Source organism: Perognathus longimembris, chromosome 2 (genome assembly GCF_023159225.1).
Source record: "Perognathus longimembris pacificus isolate PPM17 chromosome 2, ASM2315922v1, whole genome shotgun sequence".
In the NCBI taxonomy this organism is placed as follows: domain Eukaryota; kingdom Metazoa; phylum Chordata; class Mammalia; order Rodentia; family Heteromyidae; genus Perognathus; species Perognathus longimembris.
In genome coordinates, this window is record NC_063162.1 from 38,118,070 (window position 1) to 38,143,993 (window position 25,924).

Genomic DNA, 25,924 nt, shown 5'->3' on the forward strand with positions numbered 1-25,924 from the left:
GTGTATATATATATTTTTTATATATATATCCATACATACAAAATGAGCTATGTTCAAAGTTCCTATGACACTGTGGGACCAAAGACTACAAACAAATTACATGCAAACAAACTAAGTGTATAGAAAGCTATACAGTGGCTCACCATGTACGTACGTAATTATAAGACAGGGTGATAGGGAGTAATGTACCAATAAGGAAAATATGATTAAATGGAGGGAGGGTGCATAGAATAAAGTATTGTACATATTATCTTTTGGGTTAAAAGAGAAATCCAGGGGGCTGGGAATGTGGCTTAGTGGTAAAGTGCTTGCCTAGCACGCATGAAGCCCGGGGTTCCTCAGTACCACATAAACAGAAAAAGTTGGAAGTGGCACTGTGGCTCAAAATGTAGAGTGCTAGCCTTGGGCAAAAAGAAGCCAGGGACAGTGCTCAGGCCCTGAGTCCAAGGCCCAGGACTGGCCAAAAAAAAAAAAAAAAAAGAAGGGCTGGGGATATAGCCTAGTGGCAAGAGTGCCTGCCTCGGATACACGAGGCCCTAGGTTCGATTCCCCAGCACCACATATACAGAAAACGGCCAGAAGCGGCGCTGTGGCTCAAGTGGCAGAGTGCTAGCCTTGAGCGGGAAGAAGCCAGGGACAGTGCTCAGGCCCTGAGTCCAAGGCCCAGGACTGGCCAAAAAAAAAAAAAAGAGAAGGAAAAAAAAGGGGGGGGGGGACAAAAAGAGAAAGCCAGGTACTAGTAGCTCACTCCTGTAATCCTACTTTCTCATTACGCTGAGATCTAAAGATAGTGATTCAAAGCCAGCCTGGGCAGGAAAAGTCCATGTGATTCTTATCTCAAATTAACCAGCAACAAAAAAAGAAGTGGAGCTGAGGCTCAAGTGGTAGAGGGCCAACCCTGAAAAAGCTCAGGGACAGTGCCTAATCCCCACGATGGGCACACACAGGCACATAGACACACACACACACACACACACACACACACACGGAGAGATACATCTTGTCCTTCCTATTCAGAAATTTCAACTAAAAAAAGGACTGGAGGTGTAGCTTGGTAGCTTGAACCCAAGGTCCTGGGGGCAATCCCAAACATCACAAATAAACAGATAGACAAAGATTTTTAAAGGGCAGCGTCACTTCAAACCTCATGGGAAATTAAAACAGGTAAATGGACTTAGCAGTTCTCAGCTATATTACTGAGTCCAAACCAATTTTAGAAATACAGAGGAACTTTGGGTGTTTTTTTTATTTTTAAAGTGCTCAATTCCAGACAGCCTCTTTTTCCTCCCTCACAGAGGAGAAAGGACTCTGGAGTAAAAGCAGACACTCTAAACCGACCTGTCCCATTTGCTAGCACTGTTCCTACTCAACTATTTAGCCATGTTTGACGGAAGCACCAGATCCTCTTTGATCATGAAGCCCTCATTACTCATCCCCCTCCCCCAGACTTGCTGGAGACACAGTGATATCACTTAGCTGAAACCACTCCACTGATGCTGCTAGGCTGCAGATTTCAGACATGGAGTCTGGGCAAAAACTGCTGGTTGTTCTACCTGTCCGGGAGATTTGTGTCTGCATGCACTGCCCACAGCTTCCTGTGGCTTCACACTTAAAACCTGAACAGACTTCCTGGAAGCCACGAATGCTAGGCTACCTTCCAAGAGAACAATTTCCCCCAGGCTGCCTGTCAGACATTTCTCAGGTAAAAGCTTTCAGGGAAGACTGTGTAAGATGCCTCGTTTCAGATTTCCTTACTGGAGAGCCACAAGTCAAGTTCCTGGCTCCACACACACAAGGTGACAATCTCAAATTCATACCACTGGGACTATGGGAGCCAGGACACCAGCCGGCATGCCTTATGGAGGGCTGAACCAGGATGACCTGAATACTTGAGAGACTGCTACTGGGGAAACAGGCCAGCAGGTAAAAGGTCCCAAAGCCTGCTGTCTGCAGCTCTAGGAGGAAGGGAGAGTTAAAACTGGGGACAGAGCCTCAGGGCACAGAAGTCAATTCTTCCAGAAGGAGGAGGAAGCAAGAGTAAGCCACTTAGGCCCATAAAAGCCTAAGCTGTGTGTGTACTTGTGAAACACACATTTACTAGGGGAAATATTGTTGAATTTTTTTAGGTGTGATAATGATAAAGTGGTTATAGAGTTCTTATGAGAGATGCAAATTGAACTGTTTATGAGTGAAACTATTTCAAGACTGATCATTTATTAAGAACTGAGGAAAGTGATGGTCTATAGATTGACTCAACTTTGGTATATGCTTGAAATTTTCCATGATCAAAAAAAAAAAAAAAAAGCAAATGCAACAATTATCTTCAAAACAAATTTCCGAGTAGGAGAATGTGAAAACCATATCCTAACAATGTGATCATGCACCAAACATTTAAGATAGCTTTTCCTGCCAGGGCAGCAACATCTCAAAGATGGGACATTATAGCATTAAAGACACAGAGGCCATTCACTCATCATAAAAGCTAACTGTTCAGCCCAGTGCCAGTGGCTAATGCCTATAATCCTAGCTACTCAGGAGGCTGAGATCTGAGGATCCTAATTTGAAGACAACCTGGGCAGGAAAAGTCCATGAAACTCTTATTTCCAATGGGAATAGAGGTATAGCTCAAGTGGTAGAGCACATGCCTTGATCAAAAAAAGCTAAGAGACAGTGCCCAGGCCCTAAGGTAAGCCCTAGTATTGGCACATGTGTACTCACACATGCATGCACAGGCACATACATGCATGCATACACATACACACACAGTAACTTCTTGTCTATCAACTCCCTTTCAGTGGGGCTGGGCATCCCAAGCTGTTTACCAGTAGTTACAAGGCACATGCACTGTGTCAGAAGCAGCTGGCCTGGAGGATATTGAAGTGCAGAACCTCCACTGGCCATTCCCTGTGCTCCCACATTATCAACCATAAATGACAAATATGGACATGGAGAAGTGTCCTATGAGAGGGGCTTCTAGAGGAAAGAGGGACAAGAAAGATCTCCAGTTGTTCAGAGCTGCATGGGATGCTCCAGTAGCAGCCTGCTCCTTCACACTGCTACATCTCCATTCTGTCCCTTCACCCTGGCATGTCCTTTACTTATGTCCTCCGGAGAGAACAAAATCTTATGTGTCCAACATTCTACCACCTGAAGAGTTTGCCAATTGCCCAGGTCACACAGTCATTCCATTTTGTTTTCTTCCAGAGCAAGTACTGGGTCTGGCCCATAATAGCGTCACTTCCTCCTGGTCTGTAAGGAAGAGTGGCCACTGCAAGCTTCAGCTTTCACTCCCCAAGGCAGCTACCTCTACAAGGAATTCCACCAGAAAAAGACGCTAGTAACAAACCAGGAAAGTGGGAGAAGAATCTAGGGTGTTTTTCTCCCTTTTCCACCTGGGCCAGGTTTCTTCTTGTTTCAAGGCCCATCATGTTTTCAGCTTCCAGCTTACTTGGGGGAACTCAGATCCCTCCTGGCTTCATCCTTCAGAGGAGGCATGGGAGTGCTATCCTGCTATCACAATCCCTGGGCTGTCTGACTACCTACCTCCCAGCCTCCACTGGCTTCTCAGAGAGTGGGTAACCAGGTCCTGGGATTGGCCTTCTTCCCTCTCATTCCACATGGTCTCTGTTAAGGAAACACTGACCATCTTCCTTCACCCAGGGTAGTTAAGTCACTGCTCTCCCACCTGATTCCCCAACAGCCTCCGAGCCCCTTCGCAGCAGTCAGAAGGCTCCTGGGCGTCAGGTGAGGGGAGCCCTCAGGATTACTTATACTCTACCTTGCTCCTAAAAGGGTCTCTTCAAGCTTATCACTGGCACTTTAAATAAACAGCCAAACACTTGTTAAATAACACGCAAACATTTCACAATCTATAAAAGTTAAAGAGGAAAGCCATAAGCAAAGAAACTTTGGGAAACCTAATTAAGGGACAGAAGGATTCTTTTGAGGGGAAATTTACTATGCAGAACAAAAATTACAGCAACTGCCCAACCTACAGAGCAAGCACTTGGAATGATTCTCATTAAACAAAGAGTTTGAGTTCCTGCAAGTCATTTCACAGACCCTCACACCTGCAGAGTCACAGAAATAAAACAGTTTGGTTCAGAACAGAGGCTCCAATGCCAGGCTCCCAAGCCCCAACCCCATTATTGCCAAGCTAAATGACCCTGACAAACTAACTTCTTGACAACTCAGCTGTCTGGGTCTATGAATTGGCAGTAACTACACCCTACAGTTCTGTTTCAAAGTCTAACTCAAGCCAGTGCTCATTGGCTTCCTCTGTTCTTACCTGCAGCATACTCCCAAGGGGCTCCAGCCTAATTGCTCTCATAGTCTGAACTGTGTGAAGATGCAGGGTCAAAGGAGAAGCAGCAGAGATATGTGCCACCTACAAGAATGAGGAATATCTGCTCTAAGAAGCCAAAACTACTCACCTATGGGGCAAATGCAGGCTGCCAAACATAAGCTCCAATTTTTTCATCATGCCTCAGTAAACTGAATAGAAAAAAATGAGGTCCCAAAAGGATACAAAATTGATGGCTGGACCTACATTCAGGTCAAGGAACCCAATTCTCTCTGTGCCACGACAGGCTCAGGAAGGGAGTGGGAATGAAGCAAATGGATTGGTGGCTTGTGGCCAAGTAAAGGGAGACACATAAGGCCTATAGGTCATGTCTTTTTAGCTAGAGTAAAATAGGGGTGGTGGTGGTACTATCCAGAGAAGACTCAAGCACACATTAAGAACACTGGGTTGGCTGCTTCTTCCAAGAAGACAGTCTTCTTCCAGCAACAACCTTGCCTCAGATCCTCAAGGGAGGAGGAGGGGCCAAGTGAGAAAACAGGAAAGAAATACTCAACCACTGGAGAGAGAGGAAAAAGGAAACTCGATGTTGAAGACATGCTAAGGACTTTAAGTCATATTCCAAGATATCATGATCCTGTTTTCAAGAAGGCAAGGTGGCTTAGAGGTCAGCAAAGCCGCCCTAGGATACAGCAGGATCAAGATGTGTAACCGAAGTCTTGCAGTGTTTAGGACTGCCAGATAAAATGCCAGATGCCTAATTAAACTTGAAGTTCAAGTAAATAACAATCTTTAGTTGTATGTATATTCCATACACTTGGAACACTAAATTATTGCTTTTTCCAAAGCTTAAATACAACTATGCATCCTGTTTTTATTGGTTCACATTGGAAATGCTACCTAATTTCCAAGTTTCTCCAAGGCATATCACATTCTCCCCCAAAATTCTGTAGTGGACAAGAAAACTGAAAAGAGGAATAATTCACACAGATGTCCTAATAGAAGGTGGTTAACCAGTAATACATCATGAAGTCAAAAGCCAGAAGTATGGCTAAAGGGCTAAAACACCTTGCTATCAAGTGTAAAGCCCCGCATTCATACTATAGAACTGGGGGAAAAAAGAACAAAAATACAAACAGAAAACAAGCTACTTGATTGTATAAAATATTCTTAATAAGGCTGGGAATATGACTTAGTGGTAGAGTGCTTGCCTCATATGCATGAGGCCCTGGGTTCAATTCCTCAGCATCATATACAGAAAAAAAAAGCCAGAGTGGCACTGTGGCCGAAGTGGTAGAGTGCTAGCCTTTGAGCAAAAAGAAGCCAGGGACAGAGCTCAAGTCTTCAGTCCCAAGCCCCAGGACTGGCTATATATATATGTACATATATACATATATATACATATATACATATACATACATATATGCATGTATTCTTATTAGATTGATAAAAAGGCAGTTCATAAAATATTCTTATACTGATAAAAGCAATGAAATCTATAGATGTGACCTGAAGAAAGAGTAAGTAGGTGATACTTACAGAAAGCAATAAAGCCTACTTGCTCTCTCTGCCTGATATCAAGTGAATTCTAATTCGTTCCCATCACCTAGCAGGTCTCAAGGCTCTGAGAAAAGTAAGAGGCAAGTGAGTAAGAGATTACTGTCATTGGTGCTAATCTTCCTTACCTGAAAAAAAAAAAAAGGTCACCAAGAAGGTGTTCAAGACTCCAAGAGTCCCACAGCGCTAGTGGAAAGACAACTGCAAGAAGGGTCACAGCATTATTGGGTTCAGGATACTCACCCAGACTTGGTTATAGCCCATGCACGATAAATGTCTGACTCAAAACAGTTAAGCACCTTGCCCTTTCTCACCATCCCCAAGGCCTTCCTCCACATCTGGCCAATAAAAAAATCAAATCCAGGCCCAGGTGAAAAACAAGCTCCTCAACCTGAAAAGGTCCCTGAAAGGGCTGCCAATGCCACTGCTAAGAACAAATTCAGAGGCAGAAGGAAGAAAACCAGTCATCTGAGGAATCCTCAGCAAATGAAAATAACTGCTTCCCACAGACCTGGGCTCATGACCTGGGGCTGCTGTCTGTCCTTCCATCTGTGTTCTGCCAGCCTACAGAATCAGTCTGTCTCTAACATTGCTGTTCTTCACACTAGCAGCTAAGTAGAAGTTGCACTAGGGTGTCAACTATCAAAGTCCATCTTCTGGCATCTGTACACTCAAACAGGGTCAAAAGTCACCTGGCTTTTCTGACACACTGACGCCATTTAGCAGCCCTGTTGTTGAGTCAGAAAAGAGGGGAAAGTACTACAACTCATCTAAAGGGGAAAAAAAAAATTATTCTAGAACATGCACTTAGTTCCTTCAGCCTTGTCACAGCCTCTCTGGCTCACCAAACTCTAAGGAGTGAGTGGGCCAAGTTCCCAGACAGCCCCAAAAGCCAGAGAAGTTGGGTTGTGGCCGCCTGAGGTCTATGGGCATCTAGGTGTTTTCTCTCAATTGTACAGGATTACCAAGAGCAGGGTTGTTTTGAAACGTACTTTGGATGACAAGAGAAAGTGTGAGGACAGACTAGGCAATAATAATCTTTAGTATCATTTCCTACAGAGAGAAAATGTATATGGTCTCATTTTGCCTCAAAACAACAGAGGGACAGAGGGTTAGAAGTAAAACAGACACCAATGCTATAGATGGCTGTTCTAAACCAAGGCGCAATGATTGAATAAAACATTAAGATAGCTGGAACCCCACCTGATCAGAACCCAAGTCTCATAGGGTCTACCACCCCATAGCACCAGTCTCCTCTCACACTGTCTTCATGTCCAGTGACCAAGAGTGAAGAAGCCACCTTGAGGCAGACACTGACCAATAACTTCACAGGTACTCATGAAATACTGCTCAGCAGCAAAAAGAACTGGCCTTATATGCAACCACATAGATGCCGCTATCAGTACTTGAACAGAGATAATGCAACGAAGGCTTACACACAAAATGCTCTGTTTTAATTGCAATTATACAACATTACATACTTTAAATATGTTATATACCATTAAAGAGTTTGAGAAGAGTAAACCTCAGCACGTCCCAAAACAAATTTCACAAACTTTATTGATCAACTTCAAGGTTAAGGTCGTGGGGAGGCAGAAATGATCCTTCAGAGAACAGTCTTTCTATGACAGTCGCTGTGCAGTCAGTCACACAGTCACTGCCTGCATCCAAGTCCCAGGTCAACCATGTGCTAGACTCTCTGACTGCCAGGACTCCTACTGTACATCTTCCTCTGTGATGACAAAGATCACAAGAGGTCATTGTGAGGTTTAAATTAGTTCCTGAACATCAAGTGTTGAGAACTGTGCAGAGTGTACAGTAAGATTACAATATGCAGCTGGTGCAGGTCACTGTGTAGATGATAAATGACAAAGTAGCTGTCTTCAAAAACAAATGTTTGCACTCAACAGCCACAGCAGACTTGAAAAGGTGAGAATGTTCCTCTTGCTCACATAACTTATCTTCTTTCCACCTTTTGTTTATAAGCCAAGCCAAGAGCCCACCCAGAAGTCACTGCTAGGCCCCACTCTCCTCCCAAACCTAATTTTCCTCTAGACCTGAGCATTCTGCCTGGGTATAGCTATAAGCCACTACCACCTCTGGCCCTTCTTCTCTATTAACTGCAATGTATACTTCAGAACTTGACTAAAAAGTTCTGTTCCTTCCAAAGTAAGCCTTCTGAGTGTGGACTCACTCCTGGTTTGAGTCAATATATTCCATTGACTCTTCCAGAAGTGCCTCCACCAATTGTTTCATAGAGACATATTGCCTGGCATTGCCTGAACATGTTTGTTAGGGAAGAAAAGAAAAAAAAAAAACTTGCGGTGTGTAAATCACACTTAAATAGATGCTATAACATAAAAACAAAGTTATAGACAAAGTCCAGTCCACCATGAAGACAGAGGATCTCCAGATGGCTGTTCTGTGAACGGAGGTGACAATGCACCAGGGCAGGGAGGACAAGGTGAAGAAGTGGAGGAGCCATAGTCAAATACTGAAGGACAGTAGGAGCCAGAAATGGGAGCAGACCGTCAACCACACACCTCAGGCACCTTCTCTACAGATGCTGTTTTCCAAGTCCAGAGTCTGCGCGCAAGCACACATATATACATACACACACACACGCGGGCGCACGCCCCCCTTAGACTCCACATCCTGGCAATTGCTATGATAGTGGGGCAGCTTTCACAATCCTAAAAAAAAAAAAAAAAAATCACCAAGAGGAAAATGCCTACAACTAAATGGAAGTAGTCCTTGCATTAGCTTACACCCCACCCTACTTCAAGGCTGTGCTGCCTTGGCTAATGAAGCCAGACCTAGGTTCCATTCCTACTAGATAACTACGGCCGCTCCAGACAAACTACACAACTTCCCCACCTAAAGTTGCAAGTTTGAGCAGTAGATAATAAATTAACAGTGGTACTAACCACACAAGATTACCGTGAGGATTAAAAGAGAGAATGGATGGAAACCCCAACAGTACCTAGCCCACACTGAGCACAAGATAAACACTGGCTGTTATCGCAACAAAAACATTTGGAGTGGGACAATGTGAATAAAAGTACTGTAAACTTTGTTTTTTTTTCTTTTACCCTTTCTTTTTTTTTTTTTTTTTGGCCAGTCCTGGGGCTTGGACTCAGGGCCTGAGCACTGTCCCTGGCTTCTTTTTGCTCAAGGCTAGCACTCTGCCACTTGAGCCACAGCGCCACTTCTGGCCATTTTCTGCATATGTGGTGCTGGGGAATCGAACCCAGGGCCTCATGTATATGAGGCAGGCACTCTTGCCACTAGGCCATATCCCCAGCCCTCTTTTACCCTTTCTTAAATAATGGCTTATAATGCCATCAAGGGCTGGGAATACAGCCTAGTGGTAAAGTGCTTACCTTGCATACGTGAAGCCCAGGGTTCAATTCCTCAGCACCGCATATATAGAAAAAAGCCCGAAGTGGCACTGTGGCTCAAGTGGTAGAGGGCTAGCCTTGAGCAAAAAGAAGCCAGGGACAGTGCTCAGGCCCTGAGTTCAAGCCCTAGGACTGGCAGAAAAAAAAAAATGCCATCAAGAAAATTCAAAGCTAACCTCCTACTAAGGAGGCTGAGCCAAGATGTGATGATCTTGGATAGAAGCCAGCCCAGGTAGGAAAGTCCATGAGACCCTTATTACCAATTAATCAGAAAAAAAAAAAAAATGCCGGACGTGGAGCTCTGGCTCAAGTGGTAGAGCCACTAGCCTTGAGCACCCAGGCCCCCAGTTCAAACCCCAGTACCAACACACAAAAGAAAATTCAATGCATACAACACATTCCTTCCTCCTACCCCCCTAAAAGGGGGTGGGGGTGGGGAGAACAGTCATTGGTGTGAGGTTGGGGCAAAGTCCTTTTTCTCTTTCTCTCTCCAGATGTTCAAGCTCAATACAAGTTAAGAACACCAGGTCTGAAGCCCAGCCAGGGGTAGTGTACAAGTTTCTTACATGATAGAAATCAGAAGAAGCAGATCAGGTCAATAGGCAATAAAAACTTAACTTGGAGCAAAATATCAACATAGTCTTTGAATTGAAACACTGTATCCCTATTTATAACTCCAACTATAGGCTAAATAAAAGACAGCTAAATGTTGTAGATCTGAGTCAAGTTTTTTGAAAATAAAAATGACCCTAAAGTATTAATGAACAGAAGATATGAGGTAAAGCAGAAGTGGAAAGGAACTGTTTAAGTAATTGTTTTTAGGTAGCGTTAATTACAAAAAAAAAAAAAGCATTTCTGGAAATGATAATAGGGATGGTTGTAAAGCTTTGTGATTCTACTTCATGACGCAAATCACAATTAAAAGTAGCAAAAATGGTAAATTATTTGTCTCACTACAATAAAAATAACTTTAAAAAATAAGAAAAACAGGGTGTAAGATATCACAAGAAATGTACAGACTGCCCTACTATGTAACTGTACCCTTTTTGCACAAAAACTTGTCAAAAAATTTGTGTTCAATTAATAAATAAAATTTTTTAAAAAGTTAAAAAATTTTAAAAAAAGAAAAAAACAGATCATTGGTTCCCTTCTCAGGGTGCCTAAGATTTATTTCTCCATAAGAAACTCTAGGCATTTGTGGTAACAGTGTGAAACAACTTGTATAGTTTCCAAAAAAATACAGCCCCGCACCAGGTGGTAATTTGAATCTGATGAAGGCCAACTATCAACTTAATATTGAGTGTATGCTTACAGAGTAGTACAGTCTGAGTAACTAAGATATTAAAATCATCTAGCCAATTGTTTTATTCCAAATGTACCTTCTCTATAATCTGGAGCTACTACTAAATGAGGCAGAGACACAATATTTTGACTCAGCAAATATCTCATTTGGTTAAGTTAAAGCCTGTCAAGTGTAAGAACCTCCCTCCCATCCCCCTGCAAAAAGAGAGAGAGATATCAAAAGAATTGCTATAGCCACACCTGTAAACCTACTCAAGAGGTTGAGATCTGAGAATAATGGTTCAAAGCCAGCCTCAGCAGGAATGTCCCTGCGACTCTTATATCCAACTAATCACTACAAAACTGGAAGTGGAGCTATGGCTCAAAGAAGTAGAGTGCTAGTCTTGAGCAAAAAGTTCAGGGACAATGCCCAGGCCCTGAGTTTAAGAGCCAGGACCTGAAAAAAAAAAAAAATTGCTATAGTAGAACACTTGAGAAATAACTCACCACTAACATGAAAATAAGTGCATAGAGGAGTTATTTCTATATTAAATGCCAAGTAAAATTATTTTTCTCTTAGCATCTCCAAAGATTCTTCAACGTATACCCCTCACATGAAGTGTTTCCTGTAAGTCATAGACTTCTAAGAACTTCCTTTAGCTCACCCATATCCAGGCTGTTCTCACTCTTTGATTTCCTCTTTCTCTGTATGGAAAACAGTTTTGAATTGTGAACTATGATTAGCTAAACACCCCACCTCACCAATTCATTACCCAGTGGCCTCATTTGATCCTCAGTGTCCTGAGATGCCCTTGAGGGATTAAGCAGCTTCCTCTGGCCACACCTGGTGCCCTCAGAGGCTGGAATGATCTGGAACACTAGCAAGAAGATTAGCCAATCTATCAGCACTGCTTTTTTAATGAGCTGGAATTCAAAATTGCCCATCGTGTCTTATCTCCAATTAAGTTTACCTTAAAAAGTCTTTGCTTTCACAGTTTTGGATTAAAAACTTGAGAAAGTCATCCAACACTATCCCATGAGAGGATTGTGGGTGGGCCCCAGAATATAAGAATAGAGAGAAAACCAACCTAGATCATTTCAACCTGTTGACAGATGCAAATTATGAAATTGAAACATCAATGGCATTTCTCAACCACTACCATATAAAGATGAAAATTTTAAGCAAACAAAAACCTCCCTGTGCCACCTCAGCATAGATAAATTGAGCAATAGCTCTCCCATCACTGACTTACAAGATAAACTACAAGCTCATTAAACTGTGAGTGAATATGACACATTGTTTTCCTTAAAGGTATTCACTGAGACAAGAATTTCATTTTGAAAGGCAAAGATAGAGCTACTCTGCTTCAGAGGCCCTACAGTACTCTTTCTTAACTTCTTTCCCTGCTTCTTTGGGATGCTGGTTATCAGGCTCCTTGGGCTAGAGAAAAAGGATAACTCTCTCTTTGCTAAACTGCCTACAAGTCCGGCTAGGGACAAGCTAAATCAGTCAGGTGCATCCCTTGCTACAGTGCTGGCTGGAAGAACCCTCCCTTACAATCCTTTGAATATTTCTGAGCCTCTGGCCTACAGTAAGAACCTTTAAGCAGAATCCATCTTTGAGAGCAAATTTGCCACATACCTTTTTGAGACTTAAGGAAGCAAAGAAAGGGGGGAGAGGGGAGTGGGAAGGGGAGAGAGTTGTTGCGGAGATTTTACCACCATTAAACAAATGAGTATTACAAATTTCAATCTCTAAAATACATTCCAGGGACCTGGCATGGTGACACACGCATGTGTTCCCAACTACAAAAGAACTGTTACTATTGAAGTCCAGGCTGGCACCAGGCAAAACCATAAGGCTATCCAGAAAATAACTAAAGCAAAAAAGGGCCTTGAGTGGGTGGCTCAGATAAATGTAAGTAAATGTATGTCATATATGGGATGTAGAGACAAGTAAAGGAGAATTCCAAATAACCACTAATCACGTTGTTCAACACCTCGCCTTTTAACTGCTTTCTTAGTCCTAAAAGAATTTATAAAGTGATGTTTGCAACTTATGAAAAGGTAAGTTAATCTTCACAGCCACAAATTTTACAGCCAGCAAAGAAAGAAAAATTGGAAGGTCTTGGGAAAGTAGGAAGAATCTGTAAGTTAACAACACTCCAAGATCCTGATAACTAGAAACACTTTACAGAGTTATTAGTTTCTGTCAAGAAAACTGAAATCACAAACAAGGAGGAACATATTGAACCTGTGAGCATTTATTTACTTTACTAGCTCTAACAATAATTCAATATATCTTAAAGCAACCACACCGTGATTGAAAACAAAAGACAACACCCACCCTTATAGTGAGGAGCCAAGAAAGGTTACTCTTTTCTTTACTCTTTGAACAACCAACCTTGCTGCAGTTTAACTGCAAGGGGGTTGGCATTTCTAGGCGTAATTATCTCTATTGGGGCAAAATTTAAGGGGGGAAATCCATACAGAATGCAAGTATGAAATTGAATCAACAGCCCTTTCCCCCTACTCTGAAAGTCACATGTGGACATCTACCAAAATTCAAGTCCCTCTTTCTTTTCAGATACTGTCCCAGAGACCCAGGTCCCTTGTATCTGCATTGAAACATCTGCCCATGATGGTCAACAATTATGCTCCCCACCCTCCAGGGGTGACTGTGGGGTATTTCAACACTACAGAAAAACATAGGAAACATCTGGAATGACCAGTCACCATCATCAAAATCTATAACAGCAAATCTGAACATGAACACTTCCAAAATCTTGCTCAGAACTCTTTGGAAGGATGAACCTAAAGAGACCTTTTCCCCTTTCAGATGAAATGTATCAGGAAATGTCCAGGTATATGCTACAAGGTAACCTACCATATCACCCATAGCCAGAAGGCAAGAGTTTAGGGCACACCCAGATTGCAGGGATCCCCCATGTATACAGTGTATCCACTTTTTAGTCCAGTCTGTTCAGCCAACTACAGGGAAGATATCAGGACAGTTGACCAGGTTCAAGTGACAGTATTAGCATCTCCCATCTCAGGAAAAACATGTGTGGCGGGCATGTGCTCACATACACATGATGCCTTGGCAGCCAACTCAATAAACCTCCCACATGCCAAGCACTGAAGGATGCTGTGAACAAGGCAAATGCCACTTCCAAAAGGAACTTCCACATCTACTGAAGGAGATCTGTGTGGAGGGTACAGGGCCTAAACAATGGCATATACCCTGTATGTGGTTCACAAAGTGGCAAAGTCAGGGCACACTGGGTAGGGTACCAGTTTGGAAGGCAGAAGTCTACCACAATTTACAAGGCAGAGGAGGGAAGCAGTAGCGAGGAATTTTTAAGGGCAGGGGTATACCACAGAGGAGCCTTATGAAATGTTGTCAAGTGAGAGCTTAACAGAGTACACACATGGCTAGATCCACAGGCAGGAAGTTGCTCGGAGGCTGGGCATACAGAATGTAGTGAAATAGAGAGTTTGCCTGCATCCAGGGGGCAGTCATGCCAACCCACAACTCTAAGCAAGCAACAGCTACTTCAGACTCTGCCTTTTGCCAAGTCTCTCTCTTGACTACAAAAATATCAGTACTGTGGCTCCTCTAATTATTCTTCATTTACAACAAATAAGTATCAGGAGAGCACTATAAGACAAACCATATGACCTAAAGTTTTGGGGCAATTTTGTTTGGTGTGATTGGTAAATTATAACCAAACAGATTATATGAAACACACGAGGCATCTACAAATATGAAAAACTAAGTACAGAAGAAATATATGAGAAAGGCCTCTTTAAGAAGACTGGTGAGGGGCTGGGGATATAGCCTAGTGGCAAGAATGCCTGCCTCGGATACACGAGGCCCTAGGTTCGATTCCCCAGCACCACATATACAGAAAACGGCCAGAAGCGGCGCTGTGGCTCAAGTGGCAGAGTGCTAGCCTTGAGCGGGAAGAAGCCAGGGACAGTGCTCAGGCCCTGAGTCCAAGGCCCAGGACTGGCCAAAAAAAAAAAAATTTAAAAAAAAAAAAAAAAAAGAAGACTGGTGAACAGTTAGACTTAACTGTGAGCTCATATTTTCCTCAGGGTTATGTCTCAAGTTGGATGTTTCCATAAGAACCTAAGGAATACTTTTTTTTTTAATTTTGCTAAACGGAGGAAAAAGACACCACACCTCTTTACAAGGGCAACATCCATCTGACAACTTCAGAGTCTGTCAAGTCTTAAAAATGGAAAATAACGTATTAGGTTTCCAGAGTAACTAATCCAAAATACACAACAGTAACTATAGGATGTCTTGTACTGGTGAAAGAAACCATTACACAATTGGTGTTTAAAATAGTCAGACTTTCTAATCACACAACACCAACATGTTTTCCTACTACCGTAGACTTAAAGCATTTCTGTTTTGTTTTGTTTTTGGTTTTTTTGCCAGTCCTGGGCCTTGGACTCAGGGCCTGAGCACTGTCCCTGGCTTCCTTTTGCTCAAGGCTAGCACTCTGCCACTTGAGCCCCAGCGCCACTTCTGGACGTTTTCTGTATATGTGGTGCTGGGGAATCGAACCCAGGGCCTCATGTATACAAGGCAAGCTCTCTTGCCACTAGGCCATATCCCCAGCCCCCTTAAAGCATTTCTGTATTTCCCTAAACTTTTACAGAAAGGATTTGTTTTTATAATCAGAAAAGACACTTCAATTTTATTGATTTATCATCATAAGCCACACTTTCCAAACAGATATCAAAAGGTCTAAATGTAGGTAGAAAAGACACATCTTAAAGAACCATGGCACACTGGAAATACCAGAAAGTAGTTGGAAAGTTTGCAGCCACCCAATGCTCACAATCACATTTCCTCACCGATGCAGACCCTACCCATCCTACACCACTACCACTGATCTCCAGCAGAGAATCTGCTGTCACATTCTCACTCACAGGAGGCCAAAGAGATCCAGTCTTACACATACAAGTTACCCTATCGGGCGACTAAGCATTTGGTTTTTTGGTTTATTTCTTCTCCCCCCAAAAAGAAATTATCTATAATCAGCAGCCTGGTTCCACTGATGGTTTAATGGGTAAAATTGGATAATCACTCAAAACATTCTCTTCTACCTCTAAGCCTCCAATGAATGCCACTGCACCAGCAGTTAGGCAAGCACTATCTCCCAGATGTCCTCAGCAGTTATAGACATGGAGGAGGCTTTTTCCCGTTGATTCTTTCCCACAGATCATATTACAAGTACTATCCAGATGCTGGGAATGCAGACCCATTTCTGAAACTAACAACTTGATCAAAATAAGCACTTCTATAGAAGAGCCTATGGGCTAGAATGTCTACTGGCCTTTGGACTTGGCTAAAAAAGAGGCTCAACAAAGAGCTATGACTGCATACCTATTAACAAGGCCAAAATCCAGGACACTGACAGCACCCAGTGCTCAAGACAATGAATGTGGAAAAGCTGCAGAATGGTCCAGCCACCATGGAAGAGATGTTGGCAATTTCTTACAAAAGTAAACATACTCTTACCCTGCAATCCAGTCACTGTGCTCTTGGGTATTTACCCAAAGCAACTGAAAGGGGTCCTGAAAAAAACCTGCATGTGAATGTACAACTGCTTTAACTGCCGAAATATAATAGCAGCTGTGATGTTCTTCAGTAGGTAAATGGAAAAAAGTTATATCCAAACAATGCAATGTTGTTTAGCACCAAAAGAAACAACTAAGCCTAAGCCATGGAAATTAACACAGAGGAAATGCACATTACTAAGTGAAAGAAACCAATGTAAAAGAGCTGCATGTGAGTCTACTGTGTGACCCTCTGAGAAGGTAAAACTGCACAGAGCGTGATCAGGTCAGCAGCTGTCAGGGAGGAGACGGAGATGAATGGGTATAACACAAAGGATTATGAGAGCAATGAAATCATTCTGGATGACAATATAATGGTAGATACATGTCCTTACATATCTGTTCAAACCCACAGAATACACAAATACAAGAGTGAACCCTAATATAAACTACAGGCTTTGGATGATCATGTGTCAATGCAGGTTCAACTGTGACAAATGCACCAGGACGGGGCAGAATGGTGAGGGCAGCTGTGTCTGGAAGGGAGAGGAGTTATGTGGGAAATCTTTGAGCCTTATGCTTATTTTGCTGTGAAGCTAAATCTACCCTAGAAAATAAAGTCTATTAAAAAAAAAACAAAAAAGCAAGCTGGGCACCAGTGGCTCATACCTATAATCCTAGCTATTTAGAAAGCTGAGACCTAGAGGATTGCAGCTGGAAGCCAGTCCAAGCAGAAAAGTCCATGACACTCCATCTCCATTTAACCAGCTAAGAGCTGGGCAAAAAGCTTTCTCAGGTAAAGCACCAGCTGTAGTGCCCTGCAAGGGCAAGGCCCTAAGTTCAAGCCTGGAACTGGGAAGGAAAAGGAAGGAAGAAAGGAGGAAAAAAGGAAAGAAGGGAGGATGGAAAAAGGAAAACAAACAAACAAACAAAAAAAAAAAAACGCTTTTCCAAGGTATGACTGAAAGGTTATGAGTCAGGAAAGAGGAAAGACATTCAATAATCATCTTTGGTGATCATTAACACAAATGTATCATAATTAGACATACTAATAAGAGACAGGAAGGCAAATAGGATTACAGTGCTATCTTCCCATCAAACTACAGTAGTGAAAACTTTAGCAAGGTATTCACTTAACTGAATATCTAGGCTTTGTCACAAATTTGCCAGGTAGCCTCTATTAGTAGCAATGCTAAGTCAGCTTCACCTTGCCATAAAGTATACATCCACAGCACCAATTCATTCAGTTCCCCACACACACATACACACATGCACACATACATACACACACATAGTTCTTCAAAATCACCTGAGTAGTCAAACTCACCCCAAACCCACTTTGTAGGTAGCAAACATGCTATCTACACAAATCTGCATCCCAGGTCGGAACCCCTTCCAAACTGAATGGAATCTCTTCCCTGCATTTGTTATTTAGCTTCTGTTATTTAGCAACCTATTAATTACTAGGGACCTAGGTGAACTACAAGCACTTTTATTTATCTGAATATACTAAAGAGCTGAGAAGCTTCTGGTACTAATAGACCATCACCTAAAACTATTTTAAAACTAATCAGCAAGAGCTACTTAGGAAGCTAAAATCTGAGGATGATGGTTCAAGGCCAACCCTAGGCAGGAAAGTCTGTGAGACTGTTATTACCAATTAATTACAAAAACAAAAAATCCAGAAGTGGATCAATGGCTGAAATAAGTAGTTATGAGCAGAAAAGCTCAGGGGACAGCACCTGGGCCCTAAGTCCAAGTCTCAGGAGCAGTACCAAAAAAACAAACAAACAAACAAACAGCTGCCTGTGGCTCATGCAACTCAGGTGGCTGAGATCTAAGGATTGCAAGACAACCAGAGCAGCAAATTCAGTACAACTCCTATCTCCAATTAAGCACCAGAAAAAGCCAGGAGTCAATCTATGACTCAAGGCCCTGAGTGCAAGCCCCCAGGACTGGCACAAAAGAGAGAAAGAGAGAGAGAGAGAGAGAGAGAGAGAGAGAGAGAGAGAGAGAGAGAGAGAGAGAGAGAGAGAGAGAGAGAGAGAGAGAGAGAGAGAATATGAGCCTATTCAGTAAGGTCAGACAACATTCCACATTCCATCAAGTCCATTTGGTTGGATGTCAGTTTTAACTGCAAATAAGTGCTAAAAAATGAAGCCTTTATTCAGGCTTTTGAACTTAAACATCAGGAATGAACATACTTTTCCTTGCAAAGCCAACTTGTTTATGTACCATTTACAAACCTACTTATAATATGGTCAAAGGGTCAAACAGATGACCCTTTCATGACTCCCTACCCTTCCAACCCCTCCCCACCAAACAAACAAAATCAGCCGGAATTGCTAGTTCACTGCAGGCAAGAAGCTAGCTAGAGATTTAGTTTCATGTAAGTTTTTACTACTTTCCATGGGGGATTCATAATCTCCAAGAAGCTAACCTTCTCATTTACTAACTCAAGCCATAAATAACTGGCCTTCCCCAAAACATCTTTTCTCAAACCTCACCCAGCAGTCAGTCAGTCCCCTCTATTCTCCAAGAAAGCTGGACGTTTGGAAGTGGCTGGCCTCTGCAAATTCCTCTCCTTTCTTACGGAAAGGGCACTTCAAGAACTTTTATGCATGCATGAATGTTGGTCCAGCTCCATTCACCAGCACTCGATTTGAGCATGCAAACTGTCTTTCCACAATCATAGGCTATTTAGGCTGCTCGTCACACTGAAAAGTCTGATAGCAAAGTCTGATAGCTATACATATCCCATTGAAATCTCTAGAGGCCAGCATTGGGGAAAACACACACACACACACATTCACTAGAAACTTCTTCCCTGGCACAGAGATGTCCTATATTTGTCCCACTCATGATTCTTAACCTATCCCATCTGAAAGCTTGGTCTAAGCAGCTACTGTACAGCATATCTGGTAATTCATCCTCCTGATTTCTTGACATTTTCTTCTCAGCTGCTGGCTGGGAAACTGTTTTGATCTGAATAGGGTTGTCTGTGCAGGGATTCTGCATGTTAATGATGAGGAGCTGGCAGAGATGTTAGGTGAGAGCACACAGTGTACTTTTTCTGCTGTTTCGCCTCATCACCGCTATAGGGGCCTTTTCTCAACGTGGCTACACCAGGCGAGAGATCTCAGCCCTCATTTTATCCGCTTCTGGAGGAAGCTCCTGGGGCCAGGTAGAAACCGAACAGATGGCCAGTTCTCCTCAAGTATCTGCACTCAAAAGCGAGATACTAACTCCCACTCCACCGTCAAAGAAGCCAAACACACATACATCTTTGCTCAGCAAGAAGACTCAACCACAAACCGCCACCTTCCATCCCGGTTTGATCCCCCGCCTGGTCAGGATCAGCACAGGATGCTGCGTTATCCCGGCAGTCTACCGCCCACCCTCCCGGCCAGGAGGAAATGACTTCCAACCAAGGTGGGAGCTACCGACCCGTACCCGCCCTTCTTTCTCGGTCTCAGCCAAAAGAGGAGGAAAAAAAAAAAAGAAAAGAAGAAAAAAAAAACCACTACTTCCCGGATTCGCGGCCACGGTCTCCCGCCCCCTCCTCAGGCGATCCCGCACGGCTACGTCCCGATGCCAGCTGGGTGCCGAAGCTCAGCCGCGCACCCAACACATACACACAGCACCCTCGCCAAACCAGGCCCGCAGGAGATTCCCGCTTCCTCCCTCTCCCCGGGACTGGGGTTCCCGAGACTCTGAGCGCTCCCCCTTCCCAAGCAGATGAGGGCTGCTAACGTCCTACCCCGCCCCCCCCCCCAAAACCAGCCACGCCGCCGGTCTCCAGCCCTGCCTGGGAGGGGCCTCCTCCCTAGAGGCAAAAAGGAAGGGTGGCTGCAAATGATTCCTTCAAGAGTCTGCTCCGGCACCCCGCGGGGATCTTGGACCTGCCTCCTCCCACCCCCCCCACATACACACACTAGGACAGACCCTCGTGGCCCCGGGAGAGACGCCTCCTTCTGCACCCCCTCCCCCCGAGGCCAGCGGGACTCCCGCGGAGGTGTGCTGGCCGGAGTGTGGGGGTGCTCCGGGGGTGGCCGCTCTCGGGGTTCCAGCCCCCCCCCCCGGGTGAAGGAGGGAGGCGGCGGCGGTACTCACGATGGTCACGCTGGCTTTGCGCAGGTCGCGGTTCTCCTCCTGCAGTGCCTTGCACTTGAGTTTGTAGGTCTCCAGCTCGATTTTCAGCACCTTGTTCTCCTGCTGCAGCGAGGCCAGGCGGTTGGTGAGCTCCTCCAGGCGGAACGGCGAGATGACAATGCCCCCCGACTTCCCACCGCCGCCCCCGCCGCCGCCCCCGCCGCTACCCCCGACGCCCCCGCCGCCGCCGCCGCCGCCCGAGGTCGACGAGCAGGACGACTGCATGGCGGCCGAGCTGCTGCTGTTGCCCCCCGCCCCGTCCGTGTCGCTCTCGCTGGCGCTGTCCGCCATGGCCGCGGCGGGCTGGCGGAGAAGGAGGTGGAGACGGAGGAGGAGGAGGAGGTGGAGCGGGGAGGCGGCGGCCTCGAAGGCTGGGCTGCGAATGAGTGGGCGCCGGGCGAGCACAGGGGAGCGCCGCGGAGCTGGGGCGCCTGGCACCAGGGCGCAGACTCGGAGCGGCGGCGAGAGAAAGAGAGGGAGCTTCCCGCTGCCAAGGGACCTCCTCTGCCAGAGAACAGAGACCCCGCCCGGGCTCGGGCAGTACTGCACTGGGGCTCGCTCCAACCCGGGCCTGGCGCGCTCGCGAGGCCGCCTTGCGAGCGAGGAAGAAAAAAAAAATTAATAAATAAATAAAGCCATGCCAGAAGAGCAGGGGACCCCGCCCGTCGCCGCCTGGCGACCGCTCTGCAGGTTTGCAATCGCGCGGGCCCCGAGCCCCGAGCGAGGGTGCGGAGAAGCCCGGCCTGCTCAGCTACCCAGAAACCGCACGTGTTCGGAGACAGGGGCCTCCCAAGCCCTTCCCCTTTTCATCTAAAACCCCTCAGCTGCCCAGCCTCTTCCGGGCTCGTTCCCAGCTCCCGGGGAAGAAAAAGGAAACTCAAGGCCCAGCCAGTTCCACAGGTGCGGAGGACACGTGGAAAGGTCAGCCGGGCTGCAGCTGGCAACCCCCGCCCGCTGGGTGCGGTGGCCCCATCTTCCGCCCGCCGGGTGTAGGTGTGCGTGCGCGCGCGCGTCCCCCTCTGTTTCGCGCAGGAACGCGCGCTTGTATCTTCGAACTGAGAAGCTTTGGATGGAGTTAAAAGAACAGGAAGTTTCCCCACAGTGGGTCGAGATGGCGGGGGGGGGGGGGGGGGGGGGGGGAGGGCAGGGGGGGCGGGGACGAAGGGGGTAGGTAAAACAGCCACAGGTTAGCCTAGCAAATTTTGCACTGGAGACACAACTGCCCTTTAACCATCTAAAGCACACTGAGCCCGATTGTTTAAACCAGGTGCAACTTTTCTCCTCCTCCTCCTCCCCCCCCCCCCTTTATTTTTCTCCTTGCATCCTGCAAACATTTCCAGTACATGTCGAAGTAGGAACACACCAGCGTTTGTCTAAATGAGACCGGGAACAAATATTTTGCTGAAGAGTTGAAACACAAGTGCCTATTTTCCAAAGCAATTGAAGGCGTAATAGGAAGCTGTACAAGTAGTCATGATTAAGTGAGAGTACATCATAACCATGTTTACCCTTCGTTGACATCATCTTTTTCCTTCCTAGAGAACAGCTAGGTACAACACATTATTCCTATGGTTTAATTCAGAGATCCAGCTTTAAAGTACAGGATGTTCTTAAATATTTTATTCTCTCTACCTTTCCCCTCCCCTCCCCAGGAAAGGCTTACAGGGAAATTGGCCCAGCAGGTGAGATGATTCTAAACACTTTACCCTGTTGATACAAAACAGCTTTCATTTACGTATAAAAATTGGAAAGTGAAACTGACCAGACTAGTTTTTTATTATCCAAGTTTAGTCAAGGGAAGAACAAACTCATGGCAACAGAAAATAGGAAGGGAAAGTGCACAAGTTTGTTTGTTTTTTTAATCACTATCAACTATTGCAAAGGTTTTATAAAATGTTTACTAAAACCAAAGAGATGGTTTGGGCGACTTTCATCCCCACCTCCCTTTACCTTTAACCCTTCTATTGATCCCAATGACTAAACTGTGATTGGTTGGCTAATAGAAACTGGCACCTCAAAGTAGCACAGCAAGTGTTCCAAATGACATCATCTCTTACCAAGATGGTTCCTTCCACTAAATAGCCCAGGAACGCCCACAGCTGGGAAGCCCCAAGTTTCTCCCAGGTGTCTTAGTGTTTAAAGGACTTCTAAACCCTAGTCACTATTAGTATAGCAAGAGAAAAAATAAATTAAAAGGTTGGGTATTTTTTTTTCTTTTTAGAAACATAGAGTAAATCTAAATAATTCTAAGTGATCCAGATTGATTTTCACTGAAACTTTTTTTTCCTCTCCCTTTGGATCTGGTGCAGGGAGCCCATCACCTCCTACAGCTGGAAGCAGCCTCTGGACATCACATTTGGTAAGAGAAATGGAAGAGTAAAACTAGCAGAGAGTAGCACTGCAGGGGCAAACAGATTTCACCACATTTTTTCCATTTTATTTAGCTCAGTGTCAGTATCTTCAGGGTGGGCCTAGCTTCCATACTTCACCCATTTCCTGTTCCTACCCCCAACTATCTTAAGATTTCTACTTTTAGAGAGCTTATTGCAACTAGAACACTTCTCTCAGAGCAGGGGGCAAATTAGCCCTCAGGTAGCTTTATTACTAAACTAAGTGCTTTGCCAAGGCAGTCTGTTGGCTTTAAGTCAGCAAGGAGGGTGGAGTTTGATGTCCCTGGCTTTCTTAAAGGGCCCTCCTCATGGTAAACTGAAGAATGTCTTGGTCTTCAACAGGCTGTGGAGATAATCTGCAGTGTGACATGCTACTTGTAGGCAATCATCGTGCTTGGAAAGTGCATCTCCTAAAGCCCCTGCTGATACAGATGGGAATAAAATGGAGAATATTTTTTTCACTGTGCTTTTTATTGTTATTGCAAAACAGAAGCATGTCTAATTTTCTTTTTGTAAAAGTGATTCTCCGTATAAACAGACCGTTTATCACAACATTGGTTCAGTAATAGCATCACAATGAAGACCAGTTACAAAACCAATAATATCATTATAAAACTCCTTAGCCTGATGGGGAAATGAATCAGATGAATAGATGGTTGTATGTGCAGCCTGGAGGAAGAAGGGGCAAATTTAGATAATCACCTCCAATGGAGAAATAATGAAATCCAGCTTTGCCCTAGATATAAGCTACAAAAATATATGAAGAAAGGAAAATGATGCCTCGTAGTCTAATTGTGAGTCACAACATCAAAATCTTTGTTTCACTAATGCCATTTCTTTGCCGCTGATTTCCTCTATGGCTTTAGAACTTCACTGTTTTCAGTACTGAAATAAAAACAATGGTTTAAGCCATAGGGAAGCTATAAGTCAATTGCTGTATATAACTAAACAGCAGATCTAAGTGATTTTTATTCAAATTCAGAATGGATATATGAGTTTGAGGACCCACTATTTCAGTCTTGAAAAGAATCAAAGTGAAGATCTAGGACCAACATAAGCCCCAGGACTAGCACCAAAAAAAAAAACGAAAGAAAGAAAGAAATGAGCCAAGCTAGCTATCACAGTGTCAGAGTTTGGATGAAACCTAGAATGTGTCCCTATGGGGCTACCATTTCCTGAAAGGCAATTGACAAGGTTCATTTAAATACACCTTTGACTTTCAGCCCATATCTAGTCCCTATAACTCAGCACTGGAAATGTCAACACTCAGAGCTGGATACTTTTTGTTATTGAGAGGAGCTATCTTGCACATTGTAGGGTATTCAGTAGCATCATCCTAACTCGTTACTCACAAGAGGCCAACAGCATACCAACCAAAATTGATCCTATAACTTTTAAAGCATGCCCTGAAAGGAGAAAATTGCCCTCACTTGAGAACTACTGATCTAAAATATAGTTACTTTTCAGAGCAAAGGCAGTCATGTTTAGGAGTGGCTTTTCTGCAGCACAATGATGACATGCCTCTCTTATTTTTGTTTCCTAGTGTAATGAGGAAATCCTGTACCCACTATGTATTGTTCTTGCTATTTCTGCCTTCATTCTATTTCTTTTTTTTTTTTTTGGTGCCTTACTCATTCTATTTCTTTTTCTTTCTTTCTTTCTTTTTTTGCCAGTCCTGGCCCTTGGACTCAGGGCCTGAGCACTGTCCCTGGCTTCTTCCCCCTCAAGGCTAGCCCTCTGCCACCTGAGCCACAGCGCCCCTTCTGGCCCTATATGTGGTGCTGGGGAATCGAACCAAGAGCTTCTTGTGTAGAAGGCAAGCACTCTTGCCACTAGGCCATATTCCCGGCCCCTCATTCTATTTCTTTTTTTTTTTTTTTTTTTGGCCAGTCCTGGGCTTGGACTCAGGGCCTGAGCACTGTCCCTGGCTTCTTTTTGCTCAAGGCTAGCACTCTGCCACTTGAGCCACAGTGCCACTTCTGGCCATTTTCTGTATATGTGGTGCTAGGGGAATTGAACCCAGGGCCTCATGTATATGAGGCAAGTACTCTTGCCACTAGGCCATATCCCCAGCCCCCTCATTCTATTTCTTTAACATACTTTTTCAGTGTTTTGTACTTATAATGTTAAATTAACCTTGGATATGTACCATCCTACCCTGGCAAGGGATGGGATTCATTACATGTATAGGATTAATTATAGGCCTGTATTTTGTTTGTGGCCACTTATCATTATTGATTCACAGGAATCATTTTTACAATTATCAGTCTGAAGAAATAAGTCCTCAGCTGAAGTAAATCAGCTAATAACAAAGAATTTCAGAAGACTGAAAAAATGGATAGTTGAAGTGTCAGGATATATGGCAATCTATAAGCTCTGAAATTTGCCCTTTGCACATCATCAAGAATTGTCAACCAGAAAATGCTTTTTAAACCCTAATCACTATGCAGTACATTAAAACAAAAAAAAAGGCCTGGCACTGGTAGCTCACACCTGTAATCCTAGCTTCTCAGGAGGCTGCGATTTGAGGATCACAATTCAAAACCAGTTAGGGCAGGAAAGTCCGTGAGACTTTTATCTCCAATTAACCACCTGAAAACCAAAAGTGAAGCTGTGGCTCAAAATAGTAAAGTGCTGGACTTGAGCAAAAAAGTGCTCAGGGACAGCACCCAGGTCCTGAGTTCAAAGAACTGAAGCAGCCAAATGAGCACTACAGTATAATCCTGTTACATTTGTATAATGGGATAATATACTGCAAGAAGTGATACTGCTTGAGACTTGCAAATACAATGATAGGCAAAGAAAGCCAGATGCAAAAGTATTATGGTGGATGATTGTACTTATATACCACTCAAAAATAGGAAAATATTAGCCAGATGCTTTGGATCATGTCTGTAATCCTAGATACTCAGGAAGTTGAGATCTGAAGATCCCAGATCAAAACCAGCCCAAGCATGTAAGTCCATGAGACTCTTATCTCCAAAAAACTACTCAGAAAAGCCCAGAAGTGGTGCTGTATCTCAAGTGGTAGAGTACTAGCCTTGAGTAACAAAGAGGCTCAGGGACAGTGCCCGGGCCCAGAATTCAAGCCTGGGACCAGTAAGAAGGGAAGGCAAGGGAAGGGAAGAAGGAAAGCAAGGCAGAGAGAGAGAGAGAGAGAGAGAGAGAGAGAGAGAGAAAGAGAGAGAGAGAGGATAGGCAAAATTAATGTATAGAAGGAGAAGTAGACTAATGACTTGTTTTGGTAGTATAGGACCTTGTGCTTG

At 44.2% G+C, this 25,924-nt stretch overlaps 1 protein-coding gene across 1 annotated transcript in view; it reads right to left on the reverse strand.

Moving 5' to 3' along the window:
* Nucleotides 1-21,242, reverse strand: part of Ccdc6 (coiled-coil domain containing 6) — a 108,060-nt gene extending 86,818 nt beyond the window's left edge. Inside the window, exon 1 of the mRNA XM_048338826.1 lies at nt 20,230-21,242. Within this exon, the coding sequence (XP_048194783.1) occupies nt 20,230-20,559 (330 nt within the window). The 5' untranslated portion in view covers nt 20,560-21,242. The remainder of the gene's footprint in view (nt 1-20,229) is intronic.
* Between the last annotated feature and the right edge of the window lie 4,682 nt (nt 21,243-25,924).